The 14752-nt window shown below is 33.7% G+C and overlaps 1 protein-coding gene across 5 annotated transcripts in view; it reads left to right on the top strand.

The window, feature by feature from the left end:
• The window catches only part of PTPN4 (protein tyrosine phosphatase non-receptor type 4), a 230079-nt gene extending 215686 nt beyond the window's left edge, over positions 1-14393 (top strand). For 4 of the 5 annotated variants that reach the window (XM_032412092.1, XM_032412078.1, XM_032412098.1 and 1 more), the window contains exon 27: positions 6184-14393. In XM_032412092.1, coding sequence (XP_032267983.1) covers positions 6184-6270 — 87 coding nt within the window. In that variant the 3' untranslated portion in view covers positions 6271-14393. The remainder of the gene's footprint in view (positions 1-6183) is intronic. The other variant, XM_032412100.1, reaches the window with a different exon arrangement.
• The last annotated feature ends 359 nt before the right edge of the window (positions 14394-14752 follow it).

Below are 14752 nucleotides of genomic sequence, written 5' to 3' on the forward strand. Positions count from 1 at the left end.
TCACCTACTTTCCTGGTATTTGAAGCAAATCCTAGACATCAGATTATTTTGTCTATAAATATTTCAGTGTGTATCTCTAAAAGATAAGGAGTGGTTTTTCTTGTAAACAAAATCATAATACCGTCATCACATATAAGTATAATTAACAGTAATTTCTTAATATTATCAAATAACCTATAGTCAAATTTCCATTTGTCTCATATAAGTTGTTTTTTTATTTTAGACAGCTTTATTGAAATATAATTCGCATACCACAAAATGCACCCTTTTAAAGTGTACAGTTCAGTGGTTTTTAGTATATCACAGAGTTTTGCGGCCATCATTGCTATCTAATTTTAGAACATTTCATCACCTCAAAAAGAAACCCCATACCTATTTTCCCTCATATGGTCTCCAACCTCCCCTCCACCCGTCCCTGAGGCAACCACTAATCTACTTTCGGTCTCTGTAGGTTCACCTATTCTGCACCTTTCATATGCATGAAATCATATAACTTGGTCTTTTATGTAATTGGCTTCCTTAATTAACATAATATTTAAAGATTTATCCATTCTGTAGCATGTATCAGTACTTCATTTCTCTCTCTCTCTCTCTCTCTTTTGGGGAGGGGCTGCTGAATAATACTCCATTGTATGAATATACCATATTTTATTTATCCATTCATCTATTCATGGGCATTTAGATCATTTCAGCTTCTTTATTATTATGAATAATGGTACCATAAACATTTGTGTATATGTTTTTATGTGAATATGTTTTCATTTTTCTTGGGTATATATCCAGAAAAGGAATTGCTGGGTCATATGGTAACTCTGTTAAAACTTTTGAGGAACTGCCAGACTATTTCCAAAGTGGCTATTCCACTGACAGTGTATGAGGGTTCCATTTTCTCCACGTTATTGTCAACATGTGTTATCTTTTTTTTTCTTTTTTTAACTCTAATTAATCTCTACACCAACATGGGGCTTGAACTCACAACCCAGAGATCAAGAGTCACATGTTCCACTGACTGAGCCAGGCAGGCACCCCTGTCTTTTTTCTATTTTAGCCATCCTACTGAATATAAAGTGGTATCTTGTTATGGTTTTGATTTGCATTTTCCTGATAACTAATGATATCAAGCATTTTTTCATGTGTTTATTGGCCATTTATCTGTATATCTTTTGAGAACTGTCCAAGTCTTTGGCTCTTTTCTTTAAAGATTTCATTTTTAAGTAATCTCTATACCCAATGTGGGGCTCAACCTTACAGACTCCGAGATCAAGAGTCACACATTCTACCAACTGAGCCAGCCAGGTGCCCCTTGCCCTATGTTCAGTTTGGGTTTTTTTGTCCTTTTATTGTTGACTTATAAGACTTCTTTATATTCTCCGAATAAAAGTGTCTTATAGATCTCTGTTTTGGAAATGTTTTCTTCCATGCTGTTCTTTCACTTTCTTGATTATGTCATTTGTAGCACAGAAGCTTTTAATTTTGATGAAGTCTAGTTCATATATTTTTTTAATCACATATGCTTTTGGTGTCATAGCTAAGAAATCATTGCCTAAACTCAAGGTCGCAAAGGTTTATTCCTCTGTTTTCTTGCAAGAGTTTTATAGTCTCACTGTCACTTACATATGTCTGATTTATTTTGAGTTAATTTTTACATACAGTTTGAGGTAGGGTTCCAATTTTATTCTTCTCCATGTGGATATCCAGTTGTCTCAGCTCCATTTGTTGAAAAGACTGTTCTGTCTTGTCTCTGTGCCCCTTGTCAAAAATCAGTTGACCACAAATGTAAGGGTTTATTTCTGGACTTTCAACTCTTCCGTTGATTTGTATGCCTTTTCTTATACTAGTACCATACTGCCTTGATTACTGTAGTTTTGTAATAAAATTTGAAGTCAGGAAATGTGATTCTCCCAACTGTGTTCCTCTTTTTCAAGACTCTTTTAGCTATTCAGCGTCCCTTGCATTTCCATATGAATTTTATTTATTTTATTTTATTTTTTATTTTTTTAGATTTTTTTTTTTTTAAGATTTTATTTATTTATTTATTTGAGAGAGAGAGAGAGAGAGAAACAGCATGAGAGCGGAGAGGGTCAGAGGGAGAAGCAGGTTCCCCGCTGAGCTGGGAGCCCGATGTGGGACTCGATCCCAGGACTCCAGGACCATGACCTGAGCCAAAGGCAGTCGCTTAACCACCTGAGCCACCCAGGCGCCCTCCATATGAATTTTAGAATTAGTTTGTTCTCTCTGCAAAAAAAGCAAGATACGGATTGCATTAAATCTATCTATCCTTTTTGGAGAGTGCTGCCATCTTAATGATATTTCATCTTCCAAACCAAGAACACAAACTGTCTTTCCATTTATTTATGTCTTTAATTTTTTTGAGTGATGTGTTATAGTTTTCAGTGTGCAAGACTTGCACTTTTGTCAAATTTATTCTTAAGTTTTTTAGTCTTTTTGGTGCTATTTTAAGGGAAAATGTTTTCTTAATTTCATTTTTGGAGTATACATTGCTTGGGTATAGAAATAAAATTGATTTGTATGTTGCTTATGTATGCTGCAGCCTTGCTGAAATCATTTCTTAACTCTAATGTTTTTTATTTGTGAAAGTGGACTCCTTAGGATTTTCTATATACAAGATGTTATCTGCAAATATAGTTTACTTTTTCCTTTCCAGTTTAGATGCCTTTCTTTTCTTTTCCTTTTCTTTTTTTTTACTCAAGTACCTGGCTAAAACCTCCACTACTATGTTAAATAAAGTGGTAAAACCAGACATCCTTGTCTTGTTCCTGGTCTTAGGGAGATAGCTTTCAGCTTTTCACTTACTAAGTATCTTGTTAGGTGTACCTTTTATCAGGTTGAGGAAGTTCCCTCTTTTACAAGTTTGTTGAGTGTTTTCATCATGAAAAGGTGTCCAGTTTTGTCAAATGCTTGTTCTATATCTATTGAAGTGATCATGTGGTTTTCGTCTTTTATTCTATCAATGTTATATATTATATTGATTTCGATGTTTAACTAACCTGCATTCCTGGGGTAAATCTTACTTGGACATGGTGTACAATTCTTTTTTATATATGATGCTTGATTTGAATTGCTAGTATTTTCTTGAGGTTTTTGTATCTATATTCACACATAATGCATTTTTAATTATAGTAAAATACGCAACATAAAATGTACCATCTTAACCATTTTTAAGTATACAGTTCAGTAATGTTAAGTATATTCACACTGTTGGGCATCCTATCTCTAGCACTTTTTCATCTTGCAAAACTAAAACTCTATACCCATTAAACAACAACTCTCCATTATCCCTCTCCTCCCAGCCCCTGGCAACCAGCATTCTACTTTCTGTTTCTATAATTTGACTACGCTAGGTGCCTCATACAAGTAGATTCGTACAGTTTTTGCTTTTTTGTGACTGGCTTACCTCAGCTTAATATTCTCAAGGTTCATCCATGTTGTAGCACGTGGAAGAATTTCCTTTCTCTTAAGGCTGAAAAATACTTCATTGTGTATACACCACATTTTATTTATCCTTTCATCTGCCAGTGGACATTAGGGTTGTTTCCACGCTTTGGTTATTGTGAATAATGCTGCTATGATCCTGGATGTATGGATGTCTCTTTGAGATCTTGTTTTCAATTTTTTTGTATATGTATACCCAGAAATCAAATTGTTGGATTATATCATACATAATGAGTTTTGGGTTTGGTTTTTTTTTACCATTTGTATAAAATCAGAATTCAGATACAATTCACAAATTTTGATTGGTTTATGTCTCCTAAATCTCTTTTATTTATTTATTTATTTTTTTAAAGACTTTATTTATTCATTTGAGAGAGAATGAGATAGAGAGAGAGCATGAGAGGGGGGAGGGTCAGAGGGAGAAGCAGACTCCCTGCTGAGCAGGGAGCCCGATGCGGGACTCGATCCCGGGACTCCAGGATCATGACCTGAGCCGAAGGCAGTCGCTTAACCAACTGAGCCACCCAGGCGCCCTCCTAAATCTCTTTTAAACTATCACTTCTTCCTGTGTCTCTTTCTTTTTCTTGCAGTTTATTTGATGAACAAACCGAGTATTCTCTGTATTTCCTAAAAGTGGTAAATGGATCTATAGACTTGAACAAATTAGGTGATATTCCGTTCTTTCAAAAGGCACTTAATGTCTGGTTGTCTTTCTTTTTATGATGTTAGTAGCCTTGGGTGATGAGTGCCTGCATTATTAACTTATGGGTCTTGAAGAGTGGTGATAGTCTATTATTCCTTCTTTAAAGAGGAACTTTTCATCAGCTATGGGTTAACCAGTGGTACATACAGGCAGTGTAGGAAAAGCAAGGTAAACACTTCATGCTTTCCCTTTGTAAGTTTTCAGTATAATGAGTTGGTTCACTTGCCTCTTCCAATGATGACCTCATACTTTTGTTTGATATTATTCTGAAATCATGGATTTAAACATATGTGATATGTTTCAACCCACTGTAGTTACTTTTTTTTAATGATGCCTAAACTGTCCCATTTTTGGGCCAGCAGGAACCTATTCAGCCTGGCTCCTAATCTTTTTTTGTCAAGACCCTAGTAATGGATAGCTTCTTTGCTAGTAGTGAAGATATCCAGGCCCCAGCTTATACTCCCCCTCCCCCCAGTTTTAGAATCCATAATTCCCCCCAGAAAGTAATGGGTTTTTGTTTATTTTGTTTTGAGAAATTATTTTAGAGACCATCTTCTGAGAAGTAGGTGTTTTTATTGCTGTTCAGTTGGTGTTAGTATTTGTCTCTAGAAATCTTCCATTGCCAGAGTTAAGAAAACAAACTTAGGAGTTAATACTGATGCTTCCAATACAAATTTAGGACCACAGTGTTTTTACTTAATGTGGTCTACTTTACATCTTATTCATCTTTAATTCATACATATTATTCATCTTTAATAAGAATAAATGGTTCTCTACAATACCAGCAATGAAAGATTTAGACTGTCACAAATAGTCATTTGTTTTATTACACATGACATAACAGTCTCAGAATAACAAAAAGAACACTACTGCCACCGACAAAATAATTCCTAAAAAGAATTTTCAGTTTTTTCCACTTTTTGGGTATATTCTTTGAGATACTCGTATTACTGTTACAAAGTCCCTTGAAATAGTTCCTCCCTGTGTGGTTATGCTGTCAACTAGATAGACACATTGATTTGTTTCATGTTATTTTCAACTTAGAGATTTTTTAAATTAATGTTCTAATTATGGGATATATTTATGTGGTTCCAAAGTAAAATCTGTAAAAGAAGGAAGTATATTCAATGAAGTCTAGTCTCTACCCCTCTCCTGTACTCTATTCCCCTGTCCCTTTATAGGAAATCATGTTTTAATGATTTGTCCTTCCCTTTTTTGTAACACATATATTGAGATACGTAGACATTTGTATCTCTCCCCCCTTTTCTTTTATAAAGAGAATACATTGTGTGCATTTTTCTCTGCCGTGCTTTTTGACTGAGCAAGATATTCTTGGGGATGCCTGGGTGGCTCAGTCAGTTAAGCATCTGTCTTTGGCTCAGGTCATGATCTCAGGGTTCTGAGATCAAACCCGGCATCAGGCTCCCTGCTAAGTGGGGAACCTGCTTCTCCCTCTGCCTCCCCCCAACTTATGTTCTCTCTTTCTCTCAAATAAAATAAATAAAATCTTCAAAAAAAAAAAAGATATTCTGGAATTATTTTATAGTGATCTGTAGACTTTCATTTCTTCCCCTCCCAACCTTCCACCACATATTCCCCTGTGAGAATGTGCCACTCGTTATTCACCCAGCCCCTTCCTGGTAGCCATTTGGATTGTCCCTACTCTTCGTTATTATAAATAATCTAGCAGCAAATAGCCTTATTTATGAATGTATATTTTCAATTTCTTTTTCTAGTTTATCTTTGGATAGATTCCTAGAAGTGGGATTGCTGGGTGAAAGGTAAATTAACGTAAATTTATTAGATGCTGCCAAATTGTAGTATTTTACGTCCCTACTAGCAATGTATGAGTGTGTTGCCAACAAAGTATGTTGTCAGACTTTATTTTTTGCCATTCTGTTGGTGAAAAATGGTATCTCTGTGCAGTTTTACTTTGCCTTTCTTTAATAAGCAAGCCAAGTGAGATGTTCTTCTTTTTTTGTTGTGTTCTAGTTTTTCTGATCAATTCTATTCTTTCTGTTTTTCAGAGTCAATACAGATTTGTATGTGAAGCTATTTTGAAAGTTTATGAAGAAGGATTTGTTAAACCCTTAACTACATCATCAAATAAATAAGAAAGCAAAAGTCTGGGACATGGGTCAGAAAACTGCTTTCTCTTATATTCACTGTGCCATAATTCTGCTTGCAGGAAATGGCATTTAGACAAAACAAATGAAGAACTAACAAAAACTGAAAACTTCAGCACTGTTGCACTTTATGTTTAAGAAAATGTCACTCTCTCAAAATCTGTAATTCACGTGTTTGAAGACTATTTCATGCTTTGCTCCGAACAAATAGTGAATAACTGAGTATGTTCAGGGTAATTTATGAAATTTGTGGTGGTGCCATGCAGTCCCCTTCTGGTAGAATTGCCACAAACAAGGCTCAGAATTACCATCATCTCTGTTATACACCTGTATCTTGAAAGCAAAAAGAAGTAAACATCAGGAGTCAGCTCTGGTGTTTCCCAGTGATTCATGTACTTATTACTATACTGGTTACCAGATTTTTATTTTTTAAATTTTAGCAATATCATTCTCAATATTAGCCAGTACACTGCCTATGGATGCAGCACATCTTTCCCTGTACTCCCCCTGTAGAGACCTGCTGTTCATGAGAAGAAAGATGGAATTTGCTTTTCCCAGGAAATGCTGCACATTGTCCATTTACCAGCATCTTATAGAAAGTATAAATATGAATCTACAAATTTTCTTGAATTTAATAATGTAACTTATATTTATCATAAGGTTGGCTTATTCCAAATCATGTGATTTCACATACTTGATGTAAAGGAATGCATGCATTGTGTCTTAACCCCTTAAGTGCCTTGAGACGTCTTTGTATGTCTAATGAAAAGGCACTCATTTGACCCCACTAGGAGGTATGTATGTATATTGTACATTTACATTTTTATGCATTTTGAATCAGTTCACATTTTAAAACATAGCTTCTTGTATGAAGAGTTACGCAGTCAAAAAAGGGTATGGAAATTCTATTTCTTACTCAGTTTTCCTGTATTTTGCCACAAGAAGCAAAGGTAATTTGTGTTCTACTGAGTGAGCGTGCTGCTGCTATGGAATTGTCGAAAATCTGCTCATGCCTTTCCTGCGGGACAAGGGTTACAGTTTAGCAGCTCAAGTGAAAAGATGCTTTATTATTCAAATTTTCTATTTATTTTATCCCTAACTTTAGAAATGGCACCTAATATGCACATTAAAGTTAAACATATTCATATTTTCGCTAAAGATAGAGCAGTTCATTGTGATTTATTTCTATCACTGTCTAAATTATTACTCTAAAGCATTCATTTCAGTTCATTTCAAGCTTTGTTCACACTGGTCTGTTCGTTGGGATACTTCAAACAGGGAATGAAATGTTATTGACTTATTTCTAAATGTAATCCCTCAACTGAAATGAGGGTTTTGCTGGGTTTTGTTTTTTTTTTTGCATACGATTAAATTACTCCAGTTTATATATACTTATTAAGTTATAAGCATGTTAATGTGGAGAGTTTTGATTGTCCAGCCTGATGGAGGATCTGATTCCCTTTAAGGATGTATATATTTTCCTCTTCAGGATTTTTTTTAAGTCTGTAGAGAGAGAGAACTTTAAAATTGCCCAGTTTTAATATAAGTGGAAATTTGCTCACCTATTGAAATGTTATGTTACACAATTATATGGATTATGGTTAAAACAGATTCATTTCCTAGTGGTTTCCGAATACTTCTGTATAGTCTTGATAAAATTTAGAGTTGAATAGTTTCGGAATGCCATTTAGTATGAGGGGGGAGAATGCACATTTAAGAATCTTCAGTGTAATCTAAGTGATGTTATTTCAAATACTCAGAATCCATAATAATAAATTTTAGGAAGTTAAGTCCTAAACATTAATAGCCAAGATATCAAATAAATTATTATAATCAAATATTTTAATTTTTTAAGAGAAAAGTAACATAACCTTTATGTCAGAGAGAAATTCTCCTATCCCTGGGTTTCACAGCCAAGAAAGTATAAATTAGTAAATAACTATAGTCTTATTTGAACATTCCATTCTCTACCAACAGATAAATACAATTTAGGCTGCTCTATGACATCATGGTAAGTTGAAAAGTGAACAACTAAAATCATGTTGGGGGTCTACATAATTAATAACTGTTTTGATAGTTTTTACCTAAATTAAAATCTGTTCTAACTGTATGGATAGAATATGACAACCAAAAATTAAAAAGATAAAAAGATACAGTTGTATAGATATAAACAGATAAATGTCATGATTGCTGTGTTCTTTAACTTACAGTTTTGTTTACACTTCTGAGATAAACTCTAATAATTTGTTGGCAATGAGCACTGTTGCCTTTTGTAATCATTAATTCCAGTCTTTAACTGATAAATATTAGAAGTTTAGAATTACCTTTAAGTTTCTCATATATGGATTTTTCATCTGGTAGCTACCCTCTGTCAGTATTTTTATGTACAGAATAGATCCTTTTTAAAGACATATTTATTAGGATCTTAAGTTTAAAATAAATTATTCTTCACAGCTTCTTAAAATGGATATGCTAATTATGCTTCTCTCTTCACCCAACAGATAAGACTTATCCATTACACCTAAGAATTTTTTAACCTGTTTATCAATCTAAATAGGGTTCTAGGAATAATCCTAGCTTTAATATGCCAAGTAGTTCTAGATTCCATTCATATCAGTGTAATATTGTGTAATAAAATGTCAAATTTCTTGTATCTGAACTACTCTCCTCCTCCTCCCATAACTCCCCTGTTCGCTTACCGCCCCCCCCCACACACACACTCTAGAAGTCAGTGCTGACTGTTATTCTCACAAGTGGAAATAGGTATTGGTGAATCAGGGGGCTTTGTAAATGCTAAGAAATGTTTGTGAAAACCTTTCCTCTCTGATTTAAAATGGTTTTACCATGTTCATTTTAAATGTTTTATTGAGCATCAGATTTGTGTCAGCACTGTGTACATAGCATGAAGAATATTTTGGAATAGACTTTAACATTCACAAGAAGAATTGGTAGTATTTGTTAAACAATGCATCCATTCAAAATAGAGGCCGAGTAAACAGTGTAAGAAATAACGTCCTTTGTGTGGCCTGCTAGCACAAGTGGGGGGGGGGGAAGGGGTTGATCGTTATGATTAAGAGTAAAGAGAAAATTTATATATAGAAACTGACTTCAAACTTAAAGAGGTATGGTAAGCCATTAAGACACACACTTTTGTGTGTTTATATATTTGTGTGTTTCATAAAGGCTGATGCTAACAGGGGTAAAGGATTATTTTAAGTATAGAGTTGTTTATAATGTGTTGGCAGATCTGATCAGGTCTAATCAGGTATTTGAGCAAAAGTCTCCGGTCTCCACTAGAAATACTCTAACTTGAGAGCTGAAAGGAACCTGAGTGGTTTTATCTAATCTCACCTTCTCCTATTATTTTAGGCATCATATATGAATATCATAAATTCTTGTGAATTTTAGTCTGTTTCAGCTCAAGAATTATACTCAGGCAGTGTTTTTATTTAATAACTATGATGACCTTAGAAGATGTCACTTAATTTAGAAAATAAGTAGGCTTTAAAAGGTGATCCTAATTAGGACCCTGACTCAGTTTGCTAGTCATGCTTCCCTGATAGAACATAAGCTTTTGTAAAGTATTTAGGCTGATACACATGCAGTATGAAAACATTCTGAAATGTAAATTAGAAGACTAATTTTTAAAAGCACTTAAAACATAGAACTAGGATTTAGAATATATGTCCACTTATAATCAAATAATTTATGTTCATAATGTGAACATGTAGTAGAATTAAAGCATTACTTATTTTATAATCTTAAAAGGAAGAAAGAAACGAGAATTTTTAACAATGTTCTATTTAATACCTGTGTTTTGAATATTTAAGATACTCTGATAGTAAGGTTGCCAAAGTAGTTTTGAATTCATTAAAATTATTTATACCACAATAAGGTGGGACATGTTTACATCTCTTTTATGTTGTAGTTTAGGTGAATTTACATATAAGTCACTTAGAATAAATACATTATGGTAAATATTTGTTGGAATAAACATCTCTTAATAATATGACATGAAAAAGATGAATTACGTCACAGCTGGCTTTTATGCCACATCAACAAAGTAACAATATTATCATTGCTTCCCACAGTTGCTTTAACTGTCCAACCACAATGTCTGCAGTCATTTTTGCGTGTGTGTTGTTTCCTCCAAGTAAAACAGCTATGTTATTAAAACCCACTGGATTTTCTCAAATATCAGAATTACTGATTTGTTGGCAAAGATTTATTGGTGTCTCAGTGTGATCACAACATAAGTTACAGCAACTGTTTTATAAAATTCTTAGTGAATTGTATAGCTACTAAGAAATTTACATAATAATAAAACATTTTTGAGAGCTAACTGCTAATAGATAAGTAAGTTCAGCAATTTTATAAAGAGCCCGTGAAATTAATCCCTAAAATGTATTTTTGGGGTTCAGCTTACTTTACAATGTCTACAACTATTAACATAGTTTTTTGTTCTATACCAACTTCATTTATTCTTTTTTTCTGACTTCATTTATTCTTAGTAGCAATTAGTACAGTAAGCCTTTCAGTGTTATCAAAAACAAGTCCTATATCAGTGAGAAATTAGACACTTTAATTTCATAATCTTGGTGAAGTTGTCCTGGGTAGACACCAAATAGTTATTTCTGTTTCCATTTCTAGATTTTGCCGCTACTTATTTGTATGTTTTTCTACTGCAGTTTACTGTTGATTTCTAAAGTTTTATAGTCATTGTTATTTTTATTTTAGCAATCCAAGCTAAATGGGCGGCCATAGGTAGTATCTACTGGGGTGCAGTCCATCAACATTGACTAGATGTGGTTCCGTGCATAAAGGAGAAAACCAATTTTTTTTTATTTACAAAGTGAGAAGTATTAGCAATATTGCAAGTTAAAGACTACAATTTTAGTTGAAAGTCCTAATGTTTAACTTCCTGAAACCTTTTAAAATTTCCAATGAAAGAATGAAAGTGTTTAAAAGCCTTGTGCTCATAAAAGTTTCAGTTAAGCACTGTAGAATTTTCCTACTTATTGTTGTGTAAATGATAGAGAAAATATTTTTCTATGGACAAGAGATTGAAACTGTTAACTTCTTTTACTTCAATGTGTAAAAAGAAAAATGATATTTGTATGTCTTTCATGCTGTAAGAAAAATGAATGTATCTTTGAAATGTTATTAGAATTATGACTTGATTCTAAGGATACTCTTTGTTTTAAAAAAGTCAGCAAAGGATTGAAAAAAGGAAAGGAAGAGTGTATTCTACTTCATTATATAAAATCAGTTTTAGAAGAAAAATGTAATTTTCATTATAAACGAGCAATCATTACTGAAGCATATTTCAAATATAATGTACATTCTTTTTGTTTTGTTTTAGCTATAGCATAGAAAATTTCAAGAAAATTTGTGCTTACTATTTTTAAGTGTAAAATAATTGTAGACTTCTGGAGTGTGGAAGGGTGTTTTTGTGTGAGGGTAAACATTCTGCTGCATGTGTTTACCGTGAGGGAACTTTCTCAGGCATTGTCAACTGTGGCAGCCACAAATGAGGACGTCGTTGTGAGTGTGACTTGGGTGAAGCCAGAAGTCTGTGCCTCAGATTTACTACAGTAAATATGTGCAGAGGCCCCTGGCAAATAGTTTTGCCTTTTTATTATCTGTATCTTGGACAGATAAGACCACTGAGCCCAGTTCTGACTTGTAACAGTGGTGTCTTAGATGCTTAAGGGTTATTAATTCAGCTGAACAACAACAAAAACCCTACATTTTTAACCATCTTTTAGGCATGATTAATTTGTTCAATGGTCTCTTTAAAGGGTAGTATTTATTAACTATCACTTGTTAAACTTGACTCAATGGGGCCTTCATTATTTTGACTCCTGCTTCCATCCCTCTAACTTTTAAAAATCATTAATTTCATTTTATAGTAGTCTTTGTGAAGTAAATACCCTGAACAACTATAAGGTGATATCTTTCTTCACTAGCTATTTTTTTAACTGTTTTTAAGAGATTACTATCGGGCTCCCTCAACCCTGAGAGTTTCCAAAATTTAGCAAATACTACTTGTGATAACTTTAACTGAAATGCCACCTTACTAAATGAAATTATCACCATAAAGTCATCAAGGAGGATCAGCCCAGTTTACAATCTTAAACCCAAATAGGTGCTGACGTTTGATTTCCCCAAATCCACTGTAGTCACAATTGAGCCCATTTTACCTTTTATTTAAAAGAAGCTTTTTGGGTTTTGCTCCTGAGTTGTGTTGCAGTTTTTTGCCTTCCCTGGCAAGAAAATTTCAATCCAATTCTGGAACTCTCTGCCACCCATCTTTTCCAACCCTTTGGTGAGTTCACAAGATCATCCAGTCTTTCTTGTATCCTGTAGAGTAGGTCAGATTTCAATGCTGAAATGATTTCTTGAATTTTAAATAGTAGCACTTTATTTCATGCTTACTACTGACTTAATTTATACATTTAAAAATAAAATCTAGGAGTTTTGTAAATATGGAAAAAACTTTAGTGGATTAGTGTGTAGAGCTCATTGGATTGGACCCAAGTAAAATGCTTTACAATGATCTCTTGATCTTTTGATATTTAAAAGGTAACTTGTGTGATTTTAGCTTTGCCACTTTTCTGTAATTTATTTAGTACAGTAAAGACTACCCAGTTGACTGTCTTGCTGGACTCTTGAGTTCTCTCAGCTAGCTTCAACCAGGTTTGGTTTACAGTAATCATTTCTGCTTTGCATTTTTTATATATTACATGAATACTTGGAAATCCATTTGTTTGGTTTTAAGTTGTAGGTAGGGGTTAAGTCAATACTGCACCACAAGTAAGTTGAAGAGGGCAAAGTCCTGACACTTTATATACATGTCAAGGGGCAGGATTTAAGACACTAAAAACAGTTTACATTAAGCTGTTTTCATTTTCTATCATTAGAATATATGTGCTTAAAAAAATTAAAAACTGTCCACCCAGTGTTCTCACAGCATCAGGACATTGCAGTTACAAATCCATATTGTAATCTTTTCAGATGAGAAAAGCTAGTCTTTATTTTCTACAGTGTAGGCTTAATTTTAGGACAGATAATTTACTATATACTCATCAGTGATATTTTTAAGTAGTTTTACAAATAATTATTTCTATGTAGAGGGTGTATTAATTTGGGATTTTTTTTCTTGTAACAGGTGCTATATGTAAATATGAAGGGCGAAAAGTCACTTAGTTAAAAGTCTAGTTTATTTCGTAATTAAAATATGATTTTGCATTTCTGCTGTCATTTCACGTTTGATCGTACTGAACTAGTAGCAAAATGGAATTAGCCCCTTAATTTTTTTAACTATCTTCCCTCATTTCACAAAAACAACTCTTTGCATATGGTTTGTTTCCATAAATAAGAGGCAGAGAAGCTTAGGATTCATTTAAAATGTGTAAGCTTGAATTTGGTCAACACTGGATAATTTGAAATCATACTCTGCATCTGTCACTGCAGCTTACTGTATGCTTGAAAGGCCTTGTGTATTTGTCTTAATTTCAGTGAAAAATTAGAATTCCTGCAGTTTATTCATGTAAAAAAATCTATGAATACTAACAGCAGACAGGATAAAAATGCCAATTTGCATTAAAACTGTTTGAGTCCTAAGAGCGATTATGTTACGTGAAATGCTTTTACACATATTTTGTTGGCCATATTTCATTTTGATTGAACAATAGTTGTTCAGGTACAAACGTGAAAAAACTAGCTGTGACTTTTAATTGTTCAATTGCAAAATAAAGATGTGCTTTAGTAATTTAAAGTATAGGAGTTTTGAAGATTATTTTTTGTTGTTGGGCTTGTCTAACACTGGTTATATTCATTAATGGGTGATCAGAAGGAACTGGGAGATGCTAAGTGCAAAGTTTATGTCTAGAATTCCTGGTTCACTAGTGGCTGTGTGTGGGGAGAGGGGGTAGGATTATTAAGTAAGGAACTAAAAGGGATTTAGAGGATTACAGAATGTCTGAGGAAATACTCCTCCTTCACTGTGACCACTGCTTGACTCCTCTCTTCTCCCAGCACTAGCCCCTCTTCTGGTATTCCTAACATAAGATCTTGTCAAAGTAAGGGACCTTTCTAAATTACATATTGATATCCTTTGCTTATTTTTATATCAGGTTGTTTAATGTTTTAATCATATGAGATGTTGGAAATTAAAAAAATTAGTCACTTGACAGTCCTATATATTTATATGTTGCAAACCCTTTTTCTTATGGTGTTTGACTTTATTCTTTTGGGGGTTGGAGGGACATGATGACATTTTTTAATACTTTTATTAACAAACGTATGTCTTCTCCTTAGTGACTTCTGAGTTTGGGGTATACCTGCAAAAGCTTTTCTTTAATCCCTATTAGCATTCCATCTGTGACTGAAAGCTCTCTTAACCACCATCCAAGTAACCCACTCAGACTGCACCCAGCTTTCCAGTCTTTTTTATTTTTTAAGATTT

Source organism: Phoca vitulina, unplaced genomic scaffold, assembly GCF_004348235.1.
Source record: "Phoca vitulina isolate PV1807 unplaced genomic scaffold, GSC_HSeal_1.0 scaffold1, whole genome shotgun sequence".
NCBI classification, from domain to species: Eukaryota; Metazoa; Chordata; class Mammalia; order Carnivora; family Phocidae; genus Phoca; species Phoca vitulina.